The sequence below is a fragment of the Lontra canadensis genome, unplaced genomic scaffold (genome assembly GCF_010015895.1).
Source record: "Lontra canadensis isolate GAN:19392208 unplaced genomic scaffold, GSC_riverotter_1.0 scaffold153, whole genome shotgun sequence".
NCBI lineage: Eukaryota > Metazoa > Chordata > Mammalia > Carnivora > Mustelidae > Lontra > Lontra canadensis.
This window is the reverse complement of record NW_022631147.1, coordinates 326,952-348,067: the sequence shown is the minus strand read 5'-3', so window position 1 is coordinate 348,067 and position 21,116 is coordinate 326,952. Positions and strand designations below refer to the sequence as shown.

Here is a 21,116-nt window from a genome sequence, read left to right as displayed (position 1 = left end):
CCTCCTTGCCCCACTCACATTCTTCCTTGCTCTGCTCTCTCCCAAATAAACAAAAAATCTTTAAAAAGATAAAGATTCTCTCTCTCTCCATCTCCCTCTGCCCCTCTCCTGCTTGCATGCATGCTCTAAAATAAATAAATAATCTTTAAACTTTTTAAATAAAATTGGTGGAGAACAGAGAAAAAGGAAGCTAAAATAAACAAAAATCAAGTAATTACGTTACACTAAGCAAGGAATTGGTAGTTTATCCCAAATGTGAAAGACTTTATATAGGGAAGCGACACAATCAGATTTCCAAAATTTAGGAAAACACACTGAAGGGGAATCATAATTTGGGGGACAGAGGGACAGTTAGATAGCTTTTACAGTAATGCAAAAAAAGGATCAATTTGACTTTGCCCTGAAGTTACACTGATAAACTGAACTAGTAATGAGAACAGACAAGCTAATATACTTTATACTAACCAACCTCCCTTAAATCAGGTAAGGATAGCCTGTGCTGACTCTTCCTCTCACAACACATTTTGTAAGTTTTTTTTTTTATTATCTCCAAACTAAATCATCACTTCTCTAAACCTATTACTCCTTGCTTTTAGCTCCCTTAGAAAGTCATCTGCAAAGAACTCTCCTTTTTACATCTCAATTAAAAGATCACATATGAAGGTAATAAATTTTTGCTACCACTTTCAAAATAGTTAAGTTTAACAAACTTAAGTGATTTTTTAATTTAGAAACTCATAACTAACTCTGAAATGCTTAATACCTAGACCAAAGAGCTAGCAACAACATCTTAACAATGTCTTTTATGACCAGTGGGGGTAAATATCCCAAGCAAAACAGAAACAAAATAATTCTATCTTAAGAAAAATAAGTGAAGAAAATTTAAGCAGATACATTTCTTCCTGTATATGACAAAGGTCAAGTTCTTCCATTTCATTAGACTTGTATCATCTTCACTGACAAAGACCAACATAAACAACCAAACACCACGAAATCACCTTACAGCTGCCCATTTAGACCCCTGACTTCCTCTTCTTTATCTCCTAGTCTACAATCTCAAATTCTGAGACCTCAAAGTCATACAGATAATAGAAACTGGAGGCTAAAGGGAAGGTTTCTGCAAAACTGTGACCCATACCCAAGCTAGCCAACTGTCTTGAAGTTTTGTGACCCACTCCTTTTCCCCGCTCCATTCTCAATTCTGTTACTCCATTATACTGTTCAACATGTTTTTATACATATAAATGACCAGGTAACAGGTGCTAATGAAAACAATGTTTTTGCTCTAGTATCCTGAAGAGTTTCACTTGTTTCTGTACCCATGCCAGTATAACACCCCAGAGGATCTTTAACAGAGGCAAAAGGCGGATTTACTACCTTGAAATTAATGGAGAACAGATTCTTGTAAGTTCAAATATGAGCTGATATAGAGAAATCAACAGGGATAATATTGAATGTGAAAAAATTTTTAAAAAGATAAAAATTAATTCAAGGGGCACCTGGGTGGCTCAGTGGGTTAAAGCCTCTGCCTTCGGCTCAGGTCATGATCTCAGGATCCTGGGATCGAGCCCTGCATCAGGCTCTCTGCTCAGCGGGGAGCCTGCTCCCTCTTCTCTCTCTGCCTGCCCCTCTGCCTAGTTGTGATCTCTCTGTCAAATAAATAAATAAAAATCTTAAAAAAAAAAAATCAATTCCAAAACTGTTCATTCATAGCCAGTGCTCTAAAGCCTTGCCAGTCAAAGCAACCTCTGCAAATCAGCATCATCAACACTGTCTGAGAGCTAGCTGTTAGAAATGTAAAGAGCCCAAGCCCTATCCAAACCCACACATCAGGACATTTTAACAAACTCCAATATAATTTGTATGCCATTAAAATTTGAGAAGCACGGTTCTAAATTAACCTTACCAAAAAAATCACACTATCTAAAATATAAGTTATTGTGGAGCTTTTCTTGAACAAAGCTGTAAGTGTTGTATGAATCATCAGGGGAACACCCGGAAATAATCCCTTCACTACTGAAGTAGTATCTCATACAGCAGGCTAGAAAGGGTAAGAGTGGCAATTCTCACCAAAGGATAACACAATTAATCCAACTTCTGACCCCCATACTCCGAGGAGGTAAAAACATATATTTAAAATATATTATAATCTACAGATTGCATCTGGACCTCACAAGGATATACAAAACAGGAAACAGGAAAATTAAAGTATGTGGTAAACATGAAATCAGAGAAACCGAATTTGTACTAAAGACTCTGCCATATTGTAGCAATGACCCTGAGTAAGTCCACTAACTCCGCTGAACCTCAATTCTCTCATCTGTAAAACAGGAAAATATCATCCACTTCATACAATTGTTATGATATGAAATGAGATAAAGAATGAGATTGGGAGAAATGATGTTTGTCAGATAAAATAATGAAAGTCCTTTCAAATTTATATTTCAGATATGTGACAATGTTTTAGTCTAAGTATGTCCTGGTATTTACAACACATTAATACTAAAAAAGTAGTCATTGTGGGGCGCCTGAGTGGCTCCGTGGGTTGAGCCGCTGCCTTCGGCTCAGGTCATGATCTCAGGGTCCTGGGATCGAGCCCCGCATAGGGCTCTTTGCTCAGCAGGAAGCCTGCTTCCCTTCCTCTCTCTCTGCCTGCCTCTCTGCCTACTTGTGATCTCTCTCTGTCAAATAAATAAATAAAATCTTAAAAAAAAAAAAAAAGTAGTCATTGTTTACAAATTTAACTGGTATCTCATATGTGTATTTGCTAAATCTGGCAACCATATACAAATTCAAATTTCAACTAACTGTAAATTTAGACTTTCTTCCCTTTGCTATTGAATTTGCCATCTTTAGCTCATGTACAGAATGCCACATAACTGTCTACAGCTATACTAAGAAAAACTACATTTACCACTTCTCAATGCATGATGGCACAAAACTCAATACTTTTCAGCAGAACAGTCAAGTAGATCAGGACAAGTATGTGTTCATATATTTTTTTCTACCAGTGAATAATTCAAAATAATAACACTATATTTCAGGAGAAGTTAGTTAATGGAGGTGTGGCTACACTGTGCTTGCGTAACCCATTACAAAAAGACTAGGCAATAGTATTGCTTAAAAAAAAAATAAGGAGATACATTCTTGAAAAATAATGCTGTTTAAGAAAGCCAAAAGAATGACAGGTAGGAACAAAAAGATGCAACTAAAAACAGGTCATTCTCCTAGATTTAAAAACTCTTGTCTATGAATCAAACTCCTTGTAAACAGATCAAACAAGGTCAGAAATGCTTTTGGGCCTACAAAATCCTGAACAGTTCAGCTAAAAACAAAAAAGAAAAGAATGAAGCCTTCAATATATAGTTACACCTCTTTTTGTAAATGTTACCTTATGAGGTCTTAGAGCTTAGTATCAGACAATAATGAAAAAAAAAAAAAAAAAAACTCTTAAGATGTGCAATCAGAGAAATGGCTCACTGACTCATCACCCTAAATAAAAATCTTTCTGTTTTGTACTAAATGGAAACAGGGACACAGGAAAGCAAGAGAGAACGAGAGAGGAGGAGAGAAAACAAATAAATCTGTCCAAACCAGAAATGCTTAAAAAACAAACACTACGCTTAAGTGTCACTATTAACACAAAACAGGTGGTTAAAACAAACACTTAAGAGTTAAGTATCTTGCCCAAGGTCCCATAATGAAGTTATCCAAATATCCAATCCAATCTTAAACTATTAATACTCTCTTAAGGACCTGCTCAATTGGACTTGGCAAAACCACAATTAAAATGGTGAAATGCTTCTGTACAGAAAAAAATACTGCACTAAATTCCAACCTGAAGCTAAGAAAGACTTTTTTTACACACCACAACCAAAACGATCTTTGCCAATGGAAAAACAAAACCTGTTTTATTTTGTATTCCTTGGAAAATAAACTTATTTAGAAGTAAGTATAGTTTAATGGCATTTATTACTAGAGTAAAAACTACAAAGAACTAACAATATGATAATTAGCACAATTTGTAACTCAGAGAATTATGCATACAACAGTGACTTCCACAGACAAATTCTTCTGGGGCAGGGTTTTGTTTAGAGATTTAGATCAAAACCTGTCATACAAAAACCTGTCATGCTAAAACCTCCCTGTAAAAATATGTCCACTTCATGTTTAAGTTAGAGATCAAAGTTCTCCAAACACAAGGCTTTTTTTTTTTTTAGTATTTTGTTACTAAAAAAAAAAAAAGCCTTGTGTTTGGAGAACTTTGATATTTTGTTACTAAAGCTGAACTGTGTTCAGACTGTACCAACACTTGGAATTACTTAAGTGGTACCCACAAGGCTTTACTAAAGTATGTGGAGAAAACCTTTACAGTAGCAAATGGGAATATCACTGTTTAAATGCAGTATCTGTGCTTGCTACTTTTATTGCAAACAATGTAGGTTTTGTTCTGTAGTAAGTACGGTTTGAAACAGAAGTTCCATAAAAACTTCAACAAAACAAAATAAATAAAACTGGGACTTTGGTAGTAATAAGGCAGGTAACCAATAATGTAAACAAAAATGAATTTTTTTACAAGGATATGAGAAAGCCCAAGGGTTAAGGAACATGTAAAAGGGAAAAAAGCAGGGGTGCCTGGGTGGCTCAATTGGTTAAGAGTCTACCTTCAGCTCAGGTCAAGATCCCAGGACCCCGGGATCCATCCTGCATCAGCCTCCCTGCTCAGCATACTCAGCGGGGAGTCTCTTCTCCCTCTGTCCCTCTCTCTCTCAAATGAACATGTAAAATCTTTGAAGGAGAAGGAGAAGAAGAAGAAGGGAGGAGGAGGGGGGAGGAGGAGGAGGAGGAAAGAATGAAAGAAAGAAAAGCAAAATAGACTGAAAAATGTCAAGGAGGTGTTAAGAGAGCTAGCAGAAAACAATGTCACATAAACGACAAAAGACAACCTTCTAAAAGAAAAGAGATAATCAATAATATCTAAGATCCCAGAAAGATCAATAGGCCCAAGACAAACAAAGTCACCAAATTTGGCAACGGCCTATCACTGAAGCCATCTAGCACCGCAGTGAGAAAAGAGTCCAGATTACATTTGGAAAAGAAATACAAGTGTGGAAAGTGGAGGCAGGAAACATAAATGAATTTTTCCAGAAACTGCAAGTCAGTAGGAAAAAAAAAGGTAAAAATAAGATGCTGTATTGAACTGAGGCCAAGGAAAAGATACTGAGAAGGATTACTTCTGTTTCTTTTTAAGGATGGGGGAAACTAGTATATGTTTTACGTTTGCGATAATCTGTGGAAAGGAAGAGAAAAGAAATAAGGAGAACTTCACTTATGGAGCAAGGGTTTTAAAACTGAGAAGAGGGAAGGAATAAAAGAGGATAGGAAAATTTGGCCTTGGAAAAGAGCTGGAACATGAGTGAAAACATTAACCCAGGACTATGGATACCCTAAAGCTCTATTTACCAGGCAAAGGATGGGAAGTTATCTGCTAAGAGAAAAGGAAGGGGACAGTGTAAATCTGATGAAGACACCTCTTCAAAAATTAGATCAGGGTAAGTATGAAAGAAGGGCTAATTTTGTTTTTTGTTTTTTTAAGCTTTTATTTATTTGACAGGCAGAGATCACAAGTAGGCAGAGAGGCAGAGAGGCAGAGAGAGAGGAGGAAGCAGGCTCCCCGCAGAGCAGAGAACCCGACGCGGGGCTCCGACTCGGGGCTCAATCCCAGGACCCTGAGATCATGACCCGAGCCGAAGGCAGAGGCTTTAACCCACTGAGCCACCCAGGTGCCCCAGGCTAATTTTGCTTTTTACTGTATTTCAAACCCACATAAATTGCTTTATACTTTTTTTAAATATTTTATTTATTTTTTATTTATTTGAGAGAGAAAGAGAAGAGAGAGAGAGAGAGAAAGCACGAGCGCGCACAGGAACACAACTAGGGGGAGTGGGAAAGAGCAGGAAGCCTGATGCAGGGCTGAATCCTAGGACACCAAGATCATGACCTGAGCCAAAAGGCAAATGCTTAACAACTGAGCCACCAAGGTGTCCCCAAACTGCTTTATTCTTAAATAAGTCAAAGGTAAGAGGACTTTTTCAGAAATATCATTTAGGTCATCAATTTAAACAATGAGAAGAAATACCGGGGAGAAGAAATGGGAAAGAGAACCTTTTTCCTAAAACGCTTCAACATCTTATCTACCTATAATAGAAACGTAGCACCTAAAAAGATAAGTGGAGTCTTAAAATATCATTACAGAAGGAATATGTCTCCTTTTCACATTTTCTACAGATACACAACTTTGCCCTGAGATTCTACTTTGCACTTTCTATTAACCGTGGTAAGAATCAGTAAGAACAGTATAGTACTTTAAAGAACCTGAAATATATCACACCATACTACCATACTATCATATGCTAGATCCAACAGGACTCCATGAAAAGGCAAAAAGGAGTATCCTAATAGCTCTATCTATTGATTGTTTACCCTGTACCAGATGCTGTTCTATTTATATGAACTCATTCAGTGTTGACAACTCTTTAAATTGATAATTATCACAATTTTACAGATGAAAACACCATAGATAAAAATCTACCTAAGAAGATTCAACCTATCTGGGACTCTATAGCTCATACTCTAATTCTGACTATAGAGTACAGAGAATACATAAAGTCCTGAGGTTGTAATGAGAAGATCTGGCTTCAAATCTAATTCCACCACTTACTAGTTGGTTGACCCTGGAGAAATCATGTTCCCTAATCTTTGTTGCTCATCAGAATGATAATCTGTCCTGTGTAACCCATACACTACCTGTGAGACTCAAAGAAGACAACTGCTTTTATAAACAGTAATTTATATGATGCCATTACTATTAGAAAACAGCAGCCAGGTAAAGTGAATATGGTGTTAACCATATCATTTATGGAACCACATCAGAAATTCTCATGCCTTCATTTACATTTCCATGCTCACATGCAAAAGAGGTAACTTCTAAAATTCAGGTTTCTGGGGACCTGGGTGGCTCAGTCTGGTGAGGTGGCTCTGACTTGATTTTGACTCAGGTCATGATCTCAGGGTTGTGAGATAGAAACCCACCAGGCTCCACACTGGGTGTGGAACCTCCTTGGGATTCTCTTTCTCTCCCTTTGTCCTTCCCCCTCCCTCTTTAAAAAAAATTCAGGGGATGCCTGTGTGGCTCAGCAGGTTAAAGTCTCTGCCTTTGGCTCAGGTCATGATCCCAGGGTCCTGGAATCGAGCCCCACATCAGGCTCTCTGCTCAACAGGGAGCCTGCTTCCTCCTCTCTTTCTGCCTGCTTCTCTGCCTACTTGTGATCTCCGTCTGTCAAATAAATAAATAAAATATTTTTTTAAAATTCAGGTTTCCAATTGTGTAGTGTTAGTTTCTGTTCCTAATAAAGATGGACAAATTAATAATGGGTTCAGATTTTATGTTATTCACCTGAACAGTGGAAATGATAAATCTCTCTACATACTTGCTGGGAAGAGCAACTGAAATGAACTATGTAAAGATTCTACTGTAGTGTCTCTGGCACTTATAAATCGAAGTGTCACTGGCTGTTTTGATTATCTCTTGTTCTACCACTCAGCAGAATCACAAAACAAAACCAAAATTTCAAGGGTGTAAAGGATTGTGCATGTAAAATAATTTTAAGATTCTTCTAAAAATCCACAGACTATAGCAATTTTCCCTCCAACATTCACGCTGCATTTTCTATGTCTTCGATGAAATTTAAATTAAAACATTTTTTCTTCTCATTCCCCTGGTAATTCCTTTCATCTTTATTTCGCTCTCAGTCAAAACCTGCTCAGTCTGATTCTTGCTTTCTGACTACTTTGTCTTTTGAAGCACATAACTTTGAATCCACTCTTCTGGTAAACCTGGAACTTCTGACATTTTATGTACTCCTAACTAGATTTCTAGGCATATCTTTCCTGGGGTAAGTGCTATCGTTTCAGTTCCTCATTAAACAAAGCTCAAGACAATGTTAGTATACCATGCTCTTAATCTTTGTTTTAGTACAAGCATACTGACCTTGAGGTGAGACTGAAGAAAACAGCAAATCCAGGAAGGAAATGTGAAAGAGAAAGTTAGAAAGAATTAATAAGGACAATATTCAGGAAATAATGTTATTCATAGACACAGACAAAACATAAAAGCACAGGATTAGAGAAGGTAAGGGGGTAACACAGATTCTGCACAGGCACTAAAAATTAGTAATTTCAGATTTTCAACTCTCAACAAGTGTTTTTTCATATTAGATTACACCACTGTACCTTAATATAAGTTTCAAGGAAAATTTTTGTTTAAAATTTACCATTTCTTGAAGCAGGGAGAAGAAACAATTTATTAAACACAAAGGAAAAAGAGAGAACGTCAACACCTCCCCCTTCTCATTTAAGTAGTTAACTGTGATTTCACAACTTCAATCATCTTAATTTTATACATACCCACCTTATAACTGACTACTCCTTTACACACCCCCAACTCCATTTCTGGGATCCAACTTATCCACAACAAAAGCAGAAAAACATCAAGAGATTCAATCATTCTGTGGAACACAGAATTCTAAATGATGAGGAAGAACTTGAAATAATGATCCCAAATGTGAAAACTGTAACTTTTTCCTAATTAGAACCTAATTTTTTTTCTCATTCCAAATCTACCAAAATCTACCTGAAATGGTGCAATCTAAAAGCAATAATGAACAAGAATATACAGCTCTATAAACATCACTCCATTTCTAATAGTGCTCAGCACTTAGAGATGCAAAGTTGCCATGCTCAATATTCCTACATAGCATGAAGCCCCAGTGGTTCATTATTGCTTTTTATAACAACAGGCAGTTTTTCCCTTTTAAAAATTAATCAATTTCACTGAAGTTAGCATTATCCTCCAAATACTTAGACTTCTAGTGGCTAGCACCGTCCAGATCGTCTTTAGGATCTAAATTTTACTTTCAGAATCTAAAACAAAAGTTTATTTCTTGAATGCAGTACCATTTCAATTTGTACTTTAATGTTTTCTAATGTTTCAGTATTTTAAATCAGGGTTTTTTTTTTTTTTTTTTGTTTTTTTTTTTTTTTTTTTAAAGATTTTATTTATTTATTCGACAGACAGAGATCACAAGTAGGCAGAGAGGCAGGCAGAGAGAGAGGGAGGAAGCAGGCTCCCTGCCGAGCAGAGAGCCCGATGCGGGGCTCGATCCCAGGACCCTGAGACCATGACCCGAGCCGAAGGCAGAGGCTTTAACCACTGAGCCACCCAGGCGCCCCCCTTAAATCAGGGTTTTTAAAAGTCATTGTGAAAATAATAAAAGGTAAGGATGACAAAATTTATTATTCCAATTCTATAAGATAAAGAGAAATGAAAAACAGAGAATAAAAATGACTTCCTCACAATCACACAATGTGTAAGTGGCAGATCCAGGATAAAAATGTGGGTCTGCTGACATCTCCCTGGGCATATTTTATATGTTCTGTGATGCTTACAGATTCCTAAAGGGAATGTATAAAATGAATCCATGCATCTTTGGCATATTTAACACAGTAGAGAATGCAGACAATGTTCAAATTCAAAAATAGGCCAATCTCTGAATGACTGTTCCCAAGTATCTTTTCTATCTTTGTTGGTTATGACACAATAAATCAGAATAATTTTAGATCAACAATGACACTAACTGAAATTTCCTATGGTTGCAAGGCTTTAAATAAGACTTGGGTAAATCCACCAGGAAAAAAATTAAGCTTACTCCTACCAACAGTGAGCAACTTTTTACCTATTTCATTGTTCATGAGTCATATTTCACTTTGGCATCAACCTATAGCTCTTGGGAAATTGATATGGAAGAAAAAATATGCATATAGAATAATTCCATAGAATTTTAATGTTTGCCCCTTTATGTAAAAACTTAAGGTAACCACTAAACAAAAATTCCTATAAAGACTGTACTAACAAATTACAAGGTGCTGTGCCCACAAGAAATTTTGGAAAAATGATCTAATAGAATTGACTATGCAAAGCTGTGTGATTTATTCTTCTTTTAAATGAAATCAGTGAAATTCATCAAGGAGGAAGAAGAAAGAAACAAGCAGCTTCCTCAGAAAGCAAGCTGAAGCAAGCAGGATCAGATAAAGAACCAGTCATCTTCAGTTATTATATTCTTAGTATATTTCTTTCCTTTTTTTTTTTTTTTAAAAACACAGCCCATTCTCCCTCAAGCAAGAACACACAACGCTGCAGCAGCAGTCACTTCTCTTCTACTCAAACTACACGAAGACCACATTTTCTGACACTGAACTTCATGGGTCAAAGATACATAATCATGAATTTAAAAGAAAGGAAATTCTTCTCTAGGGAAATATTTTCCTCATAATTGTATACGAGTTTATCTGAAGACCTTAAGCTGAGTATCAATTTGGCATTTCTTTACGAAAAAAAATTTGTAAGTATGAAGACTAAATATGTAGGTTTACATTTTTAGGTTATACTGTGTAGACGGCTAAATATACTGTGAAACAAATATGAAGCAATCACAAACATAAAGCCCATTTTCCCAATAAAAAGGTCCAAAAAAATTTCAGGTCAACCTATATAAATAAACAGGAAGTAGGTAAGATAATCAAGTATCTAATTATAATAGTAAATATATACATTTGGCTACACACACATTTAAAGTGGGGTACATCAGAAAACAAAGTTAATCTGGAAATACTTTCTTTCACTTCCACATTCTCTGAAGCAATTTTATTCGCTCTCTTTGCATGCATCTTCAATATCAACTCACCAAGGACAGAAGATGTACCATTACTTTATGTATCACTAAGATGAAAAAAAAAAACTATACTAATTAAACTATGCGGTGCCGTTATTTGCACACATATCCCAGATTCAGAGATGTTAAAATGTAAAAATAAAAGTTACAATTGGTATTTCATTGTGACAAAAGAGGTAGGAAGTTATCTACACCTCTATCTAACCTACAGATCGAAAAATAATCCCACAGTATTATTTTAAATTATATAAAAATACTTTATAGATACGAATTTACTTATACTATTACAGAAGGAAAAGTACAGGCACAACTGTAAACACGTTACAAACATATAGAAGAAATGAGTAAAAAATAATATTTGCAATATCACTAATAAGTGTATAACAGACTAAAATCATCTGTTTAATTGATGAAAGGTCTGAATACACAAGATAAAAATGGAAGAAATGTGGGATGCTTAGACAGTGAAACGAGAAAGGAACTCTTTTTGTATCAAACTATATACTGATTAGGCCCTCAATAATGTAGAGTCACAGAGCAGAACATGACAGACGCTGTAAGAATAGCGCAAATAAAGAAAAGAGAAATTACTACCTTAGGGAAGTCAGTAAAACTGGCTTTTCCAAAAAGGTAAGAGTTAAAATGGGTCAGATTCCCAAAAATGAATACAGAAAAAGAAAATTTTAGTCAACGAGAAAAGAATAAGAAAAAACAGATAAGAAAAAAGGATTCATCTTCTAATTTTGAGGACGATTTTTTTTTTAACAAAAACAGAGGTAATTCTACTAAGACTATCAAACCAAAAATTTAAACTATCATCCTGTAAACTAGTTCACATTTCCCAAAACATTTTAGGAGATATATGAAAAGTAAAGACAACTCCATTTTCACTATATAAAATTTCAGACACCAGTAATCTTTAAAAGCCAATCAAAAACTCAAAAGGCCAAATCCTTGAGCCATGGCATTTAAGCCTAGCAACTATCTTCCCTAATTTTTCCAAATACCACCAGAAAAATTCTTTCTCTTACATATACATCCATGCAAATAATACCCCAGATTATATCTCACTCCTGACAGGATAGGAAAACAATCCCAATTTTGCTGGTGTTCAAGCTCAGTTCAGTGCATTGATCTTGATGCACAGAAGTACAGATTTATCTCACTTATCAAAATGAGATTAAGTTACTACTTTAGTTACTAATTAGCTCAGGCAGCTAATTCAGGGGTTAACTACCTTAAGCCTAAATTCTGAGCAAAGTGAGAACACTCTTGCTTTAAAAAAAATAAATCGGGGTGGTGTGGGGGTACAAAATTAACTAAATCTTATGACTAGATATACTCCACTTTTAAAATAAAGCCAGTTGTTTATAAATCAGTACGTAATTCCCTTAGAGATAATATTATACATGCAGTTTAGGTTTTCTTGCTAGCCCACAAAATTTAAGTTTACTCATGATGCAAGAGCCTCAAACTAATAGTTCAAGATGAGGGTCTAAAAAAGATAGTTAGCAAAGAAAATAAAGTTAACCATCAAAAAGTGAAAAAACTAAGTTTCCTCCATTATAAGTCCTTATAGGACTTGCCTAATAATGTGTGTGTATATGTGTGTGTGTGAATGAATAAATAACAAAAAACTTGTCTCCGATTCTCTTGCTTCCTTAGAATGTTAGCAGTAGCAGTATCCTGGCTTTCCCTCTCTATTTCATGTCTCCACACCAGAGTTCCAGGACCTGAAATTAAAAGTCTAGGGTCCAAAATTACCTACTGGTGTTCCAACCAACTTCTCAAATCATTGTGATTTAACGCTGGTCTTAAAAATTAAAAGACCACACTGAAGAGTACAAAGTTCAAGAAGTCCCTTCTCTATGATAATCCTATATCCAGGGGCATGTATTAATTGGGTACGCTGAGTATCCTCAGGAGAGCTCAACCAAACCTTAAATTGAAACCTTATCACTGAAATTTCCAGCTACTACACAATTCATGGAAAGATGCCTCTGCTAGCACCATCACAAAGGAAAAGACAACAGCTGCTCTTTGTTGAAGTCTTAAGTCTTCTAGGGCCAGAAATATCTTTATTGAGTCCAAACTGACAGAAAGGCTAAATCAGACTGGAAAAACTGGCACCTGGTGACAAAGCAACCAACACGCCAGTTGCAAAGTACCTGTCCTCTAAGACAGCATTCCAACACGTGGGAAAAGCCTTTGACCTTAGCAAGATCTTCAAGTGAACAGCCTCTGAATCATCCAGATGTCTCCATCTTCCCCTTCTAGAAGGTAATCTCATTAATGAAAATCTGAACATAGGAGGTTGGGGGGCGGAAAGGAAGGAAAAGACTCTAGATTTCTGGAATTCTTAGGCACAATTCTATTATCACCTACTTACTTATGTGATAGAGGACCAGACATTTAATAATCTTTCTGTGCCTCAGCCTCATTATTTGTATTTGAAAAACTCTATATATAATGAACCCTTTCCAAAAACAAACAAAAAAGTCATGATGCAAGAAAGGGCAGCTAAAAAAAAAAAAAAAGAAGAAGAAGAAAGGGCAGCTAAAATTAACAAATACAACTATTAAAGTACATTAAAACTTTGGGGGACTCTTTCTAAGAAAAGTAAGATCTACTTGATAAATACCAAAAGGAAGACATGTAAGGCTTGCAGAGTTCCTACAGGAAATTTCCACCCAAAATATGTGCCAGTTTGCTTTTAATGTTTCCACAAAAGGACAGAAAAAGAATCAATCATTGAATACAAACAAGGTAAGAGTAATGTCTACATTTCAAAGTGAAATAAGGCCATTTCTGCCACAATAAAAATTTGTTTTTAAAAGGTCAAAATATATCCCTCTTTAAAACAGTTGCCTGATTGAAGGCAAAAATCTCCTGTATAATGAAGGCCCTTTCAAAAAGTGAAGGGACAAGATCTGTTCCAGGCATTTGGGTGGGGAGATGAAGTAAGAGAAGAGACAAAGAGAGGACTGAAACTAAGGTAAAGGAGTAAAAAGATTAACAAATGAAAAGATATATTATGCTCATGGGTTGAAAGAATTAATATTGTTAAAATGTCCATGCTATCCAAAGAAATCTACATTCAATTCAATCCCTATCAAAATAACAATGTATTTTGCACAGAACTAGAATAGTTCTAAAATTTATATGAAAACAAAAAAGATCCTCAATGGCAAAAGCAATCCTGAGAAAAAACAACAAAGCTGGAGGTCTCGCAAACCCAGATTTTAAAGTATACTAAAAAGCTACAGAAATCAAAACAGTTTAGCACTGGAACAAAAACAGACACATAGATCAATGAAAGAAGATGAAGAGCCATGAAATAAATCCACACTGACACAGTCAATTAATCTACAACAAAGAAGGCAAGAATATACAATGGGGAAAAGATATTCTCTTCAGTAAATGGTGTTGGGAACACCGAACAGCTACATTCAAAAGAATAAAACCAGACTACTTTCTATCCCACATTTAAAAAAAAAAAAAAAAAAAAAAAAAACCCCCAAAAAAAAAAAAAACAAAACAAAACTCAAAATGGATAAAAAAAAACCTAAATGGTAAGACCTGAAACCATAAAACTCCTAAAAGAAACCATAAGTAATAAATACTTAGACATCAGTTTAGCGATATATTTTTTTTAATCTGTCTCCTCTAACAATGGTAACAAAGGCAAAAATGAACTACTGGGACTATATCAAATCAAAGAGCTTTTGCATAGCAAGGGAAACCATCAACAAAATGAAAAAGCATCCTACTGAATGGGAGAAGATATGTGCAAAAGATCTATCTGATAAGGGACTAATATCTAGAACATATAAAGAATTCACACAAGTCAACACCAACAACAAAACCAAATTAAAAAAATGGGCAGAGAGGGACACCTGGGTGGCTCAGTTGGTTAAGCGGCTGCCTTCGGCTCAGGTCATGATCCCAGCATCCTGGGATCGAGTCCCACATCGGGCTCCTTGCTCGGCAGGGAGCCTGCTTCTCCCTCTGCCTCTGCCTGCCTCTCTGTCTGCCTGTGCTTGCTCACTCTCTCTCCCTCTGTCTCTGACAAATAAATAAATAAAATCTTAAAAAAAAAAAAAAATGGGCAGAGGACGGAATAGACATGTTTGCAAAGAAAACCTAAAGATGGCCAAATAACAAAAGATGTTCAATACCATGAATCATCAGGGAAATGCAGATCAAAACCACAGTGAGATATCACATCAGCCAGAATGGCAATCTCAAAAAAAGACAAGAAATAACCAGTGTTAGTAAAGGTGAGGAGAAAAGGGAACCCCGGTGGGAATGCAAACTGGTATAGTCAATGTAGAAAACAATATGGAGGTTTTTCAAAAAATTAAAAATAGAAATACTATGAGACCCAGTAATCCACATCTGGGTACTCACCCAAAGAAAACAAAAACACAAATTCCAAAAGAGGTATGCACCCCTATGTTTGCTACAGCATTATTCACAAGAATCAAGATATGGAAGCAAGCTAAGTGCCCATCAACACATGAATAAAAAAGATGTGGTATATATTTTTTAAAGGAATATCACTCATTCATAAAAAGTAATAAAATCTTGCCATCTGGGACAACTGGATGGACCTAGATGGTTTTATGCCAAGAGAAATAAGTCAAACAGAAAAGATAAATGTTACAACAACAACCAAAACAAATACCAAAAACAAAACAAACAAAAAACAGAAATAGACTCATAAATACACAAAACAAAATGGTGGTTGTCTAAAGGGAGGGGGGAAGATGGAATGGGTGAAATAGGTAAAAGGAAAAAAAAGGTACAAACTTCCACCGTAAAAGAATTAAGTCATGGGGATGGAAAGTACAGCACAGGGAATACGGTCAATAATATAATAACTTTGAATGGTGACAGATGGTCAATACAATTACTGTAATAAGCATTTCATAATCTATATAAATGTCAAGTCATTATGTTGTTTACCTGAAACTAACATAAAATTGTATGTCGACTCTATTTCAGTTAAAATATATATATCAAAACAAACAAACAAACAAACAAACAAAAACCAGAATAACTGATAGGTACAGAGAACAGATTAAGTGGTTACCAGAGGTATGGATTGAGGGGGGATGAAATGGTTAAAGTTTGTCAAAAGGTATAAACTTCCTGGGGATCTAACATACAGCATGGTGACCATAGTTAACAACACTGTAGTATATGTAAAAGTTGCTAAGAGAATAAATCTTAAAAGTTTTCATCACATGAAAAAAAAATTTCTGTAACTGTGTACGGTAGAAGACGTCGTTCACTGTAGTTATCGTGGTGATTATTTTGCAATCTACACAAATACTGAATCATTATGTTATATACCGAAATTAATACAATGTCATATGCCAACTATACCTCAATAAAAACAATTTCTTTAATTAAAAAACGTTTTAAACCATTATTGCAGAAGTCTGAAAAGATACTAAATCAGAATTCTATCAGCCTACATTACTCTTCTCTCAATATTTTAAACATTATGCCAAAGATCAGCCTCTCTAAAATAAATCTAAATAGAAACTCTACTATGATCACTTTAGAAGCAAAATTCTTAATTACATTCAGGGTTCCTGAGGCTAATCTAAATTGATCTACTTATATAAGGACAGGTAAAGCTCCAGGGTTTATTTATTTTTGTTTTTGTTCTTCCTTAAATTGATTTATTAAGACTATCCAAAATCACCAGGTGATAACTTCTTAAAATGTCAACTTGGCTGGGCTAAAGTGCCCAGATACTTAACTGAACACTAATTTAGATGTTGCTATGAAAGTATTTTGCAGATATAATTAAATCCTCTAATCCCTTTAAGTAAAGGAGATTATCCCTGATAATCAGAGTGGGTATAACTGAATCCTTTGGAAGGCCTCTAAAAGCAAGGCTGAGGTTTCCCGAAGAGAGAAAAAAAAATTCTGCCTGTGGACTTGGCAGAATTTTTGCCCATGCCCATGGGATTTCTATCCTGCTGATGACCTTCTCTTTCCATTAGCTGGTCTCCCAGATTTCAGACTTCCTTTGACAGTCTCTCACAATCATGCAAGACTACTCCTTGTAATAAATTTCCAGACATTATATATAATATATGTATTTTCTACTACTACTGCCTCTCTGGTTGCACTCCCAACTTAATCACACCACAGTATAAAACATGAATTTAGAAGTAATACTTCTTATATTTAGTTGGGAAAATATTTTATATGTGCAGATATTTATATATATATATATATATGAATCCCTTTAAAGACTGCAGAGTGGGGGCACCTGCGTGGCTCAGTGAGTTAAGCCTTGCCTTTGGCTCAGGTCATGATCTCAGGGTCCTGGGATCAAGCTCCAGATCAGGCTCCCTGCTTAGCGGGGAGCCTGCTTCCCCCTCTCTCTCTCTGCCTGCCTCTCTGCCTACTTGTGATTTCTCTGTGTCAAATGAATAAATAAATAAATAATTGAAAAATTGCAGAGTGGTATAACACTGAGTCATCTTCTAACAGGAGCTACTATTGTTCTACAAGGGCAATGTAACGGACTAACCATTTTTTATCTAGATCACAAAGAATAGGTCTGGGAATTTTTTGTGAGTTCTTTAATCTTGAAGATCCTTATGTAAGAAGTACTAGGAAATATGCAAAACTTACTAAGAATTTTCTCTAGTTCAATTATTGTAACAGTTTTTTTGTTTTTTTTTTTTGTTTTTTTTTGTTTTTTCATTCAGAAGGTTGCTGAACACCCTAGGGAATGAATTCTACATCCTGAATTATGATGTGGCACTACCGTCACACTAGTAAGGGGACATAACTTAAAGGGCATTCCAGCATTAGACGACGCTGGAATGGTCTAATGACAATCATAATCAAGACGATGACATCATAATCAAGACGACAATCAAAGACGACGACAATCATAATCAACAATACCAGAACCTTACCAGAGAGAACACGTACTTTTTCCACAAAACAAGTACCCAAGAATTACAGTTCAACTTGACACAAACTGGCTGTTCTTTAATTCTGATCAAGCAAAATTCCCAGCAAGCCTCAGCAGTAGCAGGAGCAGCAGGAGCAATTCAGTCTAGTACAGTACTGTAGCCTTACATAACACTCACTTTCCCAGGAAGTCCCAAACAAACCCCCCTGACGGTGCAGGGACAGAAACCTGGCGTGGAAGATACAAACTGCGGGAGACTGGCTTTCTGAGAAACAGCATGGCCAAGAGGGGAGACACACAGAGACCAAAACCCCAAAGGATTAGGACCATGATAATACAAATTAAAAGAAAGGTGAAGAAATTCAAATGATAAATTATGGGGAGACAGACACCCACACATTAGGAAACAGTGGAATGGCAACACAAGAGGCAAATGGTTAGTAAAGAAACATGACAGCCACACACATGCACCTCAGTACTAAACAGGGGAACAAGAGGCATAATATAATCCTAACTGTCTGACTATTATTCAGATCTTAAACTATATAGCTGAGCAACAAATTATGAACCCAGGAGCAAAAACTGAATTTTAAAAACTTTCCCTTTTTTGGTAGCCAAGAAACTTTGTGTCAAATCCTAAAACAAAATGACGATGCTGCCAGAGGCTAAAACTGTGCAGTGCTTTTCAACCTTTTAAGTTATATTCTGTGGAAAGAGTAGATCACTTACAACTTTCTCAAAATGTAAGAAATACAGTGGTTAATAAAAGCAATTTTGTGCTTTGGGTATAAAATATAGATTTAATCCTATTTCTTACTGTCTTTCAAGTCACACCCAACTCCAAAAATCAGTATTAGGTCCAAAAATGAATCAAGAAGTTTTTCAAGCAAGCTGCCTGGAATAACAAGCAGTAATTTCAATGCAGATTTCTAATACAAGAAAACAAACCAAAAAATGAAACATGATCAAAGAATTTCTCTTCTGAAATATTAAAATATTTGGTGGGAAGTCACTAATCCATCAAAAGTATTACATTTTAAAACCTTGCAGCACTGCTGATTTCAGGCCAACACAAAAACAGAGAGGCATGTGTTCATGTGAGTATGTAAGTGTGTGTGTGCTGGGGGACAAACTGCAATACAAACATGAAAAAGGGCATACAAAAATTCAATAATCTGATTTTAAGACGGGTAAGTTTTAATTCTGATCTGAAGATTCTATCCACTCGTCTTATCCAGAACCAGAAAGTATGAATAGAGTTAATATCAAAAGTAAGAGGAATCTCATGAGTATGCAATCAGTATAGTGAAGAAAAATTGTGAGGGTTAGACTTTATTGTTGTAGTTTCTTGGGAACAAAATAAGAGAAAAATCAATTCCACAGGGGATTATCAAATCTCCCAGTCACCCAAAAATTTTAAACTTAATAAACAACTTATGAAAGTCGTTTCTTATTTCCCAATCTTCAAGAACATGAAAATAAAATAGTCCTAAGAATCAGCTCCAAGAAGCCACATAGGTTAATGACTTCATTCTGTCACTGTTGTCTCTATTTAGAAGAATATAGGTGATTAATGAAGTTCTACTAGAAGAACTACTTCTATGTACTTATAAATTTATGTTAAATACATGCTGTGAAAGTAGAGATCAAAAGGCATTTACTTAATCTTTAGTATAAAACACCCTAATTATGAAAGAAAGAAAGATAGATTCCAAGAAAGCTGTAGGGCTAGAACTGTAAACACAGCTCATTTTGAAGAATTCAAAGTCAAGACCCATAAAAATCATATCCAAGTCACTTAAATTACCCTCAAAATGTCTCTTCTTCTAAATTTGACCTAGGGACTGATTTAACAGCCAGCTTCTCCACAATACGAACTGTGTAAAGTCTAAAAATTCACAGCCAAAAGGAACATCGGGCTCAATTAAAAAAATCTAAGCCAATGAAAAAATATTACCTCCCTGAACTTGAGGTTCATTTGCTCTGTGGATAATAAAGTAATTAAAAAGCAAGTAGCTACTTGCAGTCTCATGATTAGCTGGTAGAAAAGTTTAACTTCTCCACTGATGAATACTTTCTTACTTTCCAATCAATGATGCTGATGTCCACAACTTCTTAATATATCCCCATTTGTTGTTGCCTTTCAGATGCTGCAGCAATAAATTTACAAAGACTCGGAATAAAAAGTTAATAAAAATAATAATACAAGAACCTAAAGTCCAAGAGGCAGATATACCGAACAAGTATGTCCCCAGAAGTATAGTTTTAAAACCATACTTTAACCTTTCTAACATAGTAAATCCACCACTCAGCTTGCCTATCCTTACCTTTCCAACTCTGCGATCTTCTTATCTTTGTCATTCTTCTCATTTTCCACTTCCTTCAAGATTTCCAAGAGGCGGTCAACTTCTGCCTGGGCCTTGCTAGATTCATCTTTATACCTGGCAATCTCTCTCTCCAACTGCTGTATTCGGTCACTCATCTCTGGACTGGCTCTGGCTTCCAGTGTTGCCTCATGTGCCTTCAAAGAAAAGTGTTCAAATACTATCAGACATATATAGTGGCAGCAGGCAAACCATGTCCCAAAGGACCATCTGTATTTCAATTTAAATAGAGAATTATCAAATATCTAATAGCTAGTCTTCAATTTATGAAGTTTTTCCCTGCTTAAATATTAGATAGACAAAATATTAGTAATAACTTGAGAAATAATTATCATGGATTTCAAATGGATTTGTGTTTAGATGTACTACTGTACATATCTGAATATTGGGCCAAAAATCATCATATGACGAGACACGGGTTTTTTTTAGTCTAAGTGAGACATTCAGACAAGCCATTAGACTGCTATTCATCTGTTATTGATCTCCCTCAAAGAGGCATTGCCAGAGATTCACTGTTGATGTTACTATAACCAATGTCAATGCTGAGCTCTAATTCCCACTTGACCCTTACTTCCCTTCCCTTTTCCTATATACTGCTTTACCAAGCATGTATGAATCATGCTTATGTATTAATGAAATATTCATATTCATACATGTATGACTACTCTGCTCTGCGGGAAGCCTGCTTCTCCCTCTCCCACTCCCCGTTTATGTTCCCTCTCTTGCTGTCTCTCTGTCAAATAAATAAATAAAATCTTTAAAAAATATATTAAAGGGGTACATATATATTGCTAGGAAATACTTCAGAAAGCACTGATGCAAAATACCTTAAGTAAAAGAGAAATGTTCCCATAAATTGGGCTAAATGCTTTGTCAAAGCAAAAGCTTCTAAGACCAAAACCTTTACCAACATCTTTTGTTTCAGGTTTAATCAGTTAGGAAAATCCAGTTACTAACAGTGGCCTTTAAAAATGATTCCACTGGCAGACATGT

The 21,116-nt window shown here is 35.7% G+C and overlaps 1 protein-coding gene across 11 annotated transcripts in view; it reads right to left on the bottom strand.

The window, feature by feature from the left end:
- Positions 1-21,116, bottom strand: part of ERC1 (ELKS/RAB6-interacting/CAST family member 1) — a 563,354-nt gene that overhangs the window by 345,453 nt on the left and 196,785 nt on the right. For 8 of the 11 annotated variants that reach the window (XM_032844415.1, XM_032844410.1, XM_032844412.1 and 5 more), the window contains 2 exons: positions 20,067-20,260; positions 8,051-8,062 (listed from right to left, as the gene is read on the bottom strand). In XM_032844415.1, the coding sequence (XP_032700306.1) occupies positions 8,051-8,062; positions 20,067-20,260 (206 nt within the window). The remainder of the gene's footprint in view (positions 1-8,050; positions 8,063-20,066; positions 20,261-21,116) is intronic. The other 3 variants (XM_032844411.1, XM_032844414.1, XM_032844417.1) reach the window with 1 other exon arrangement.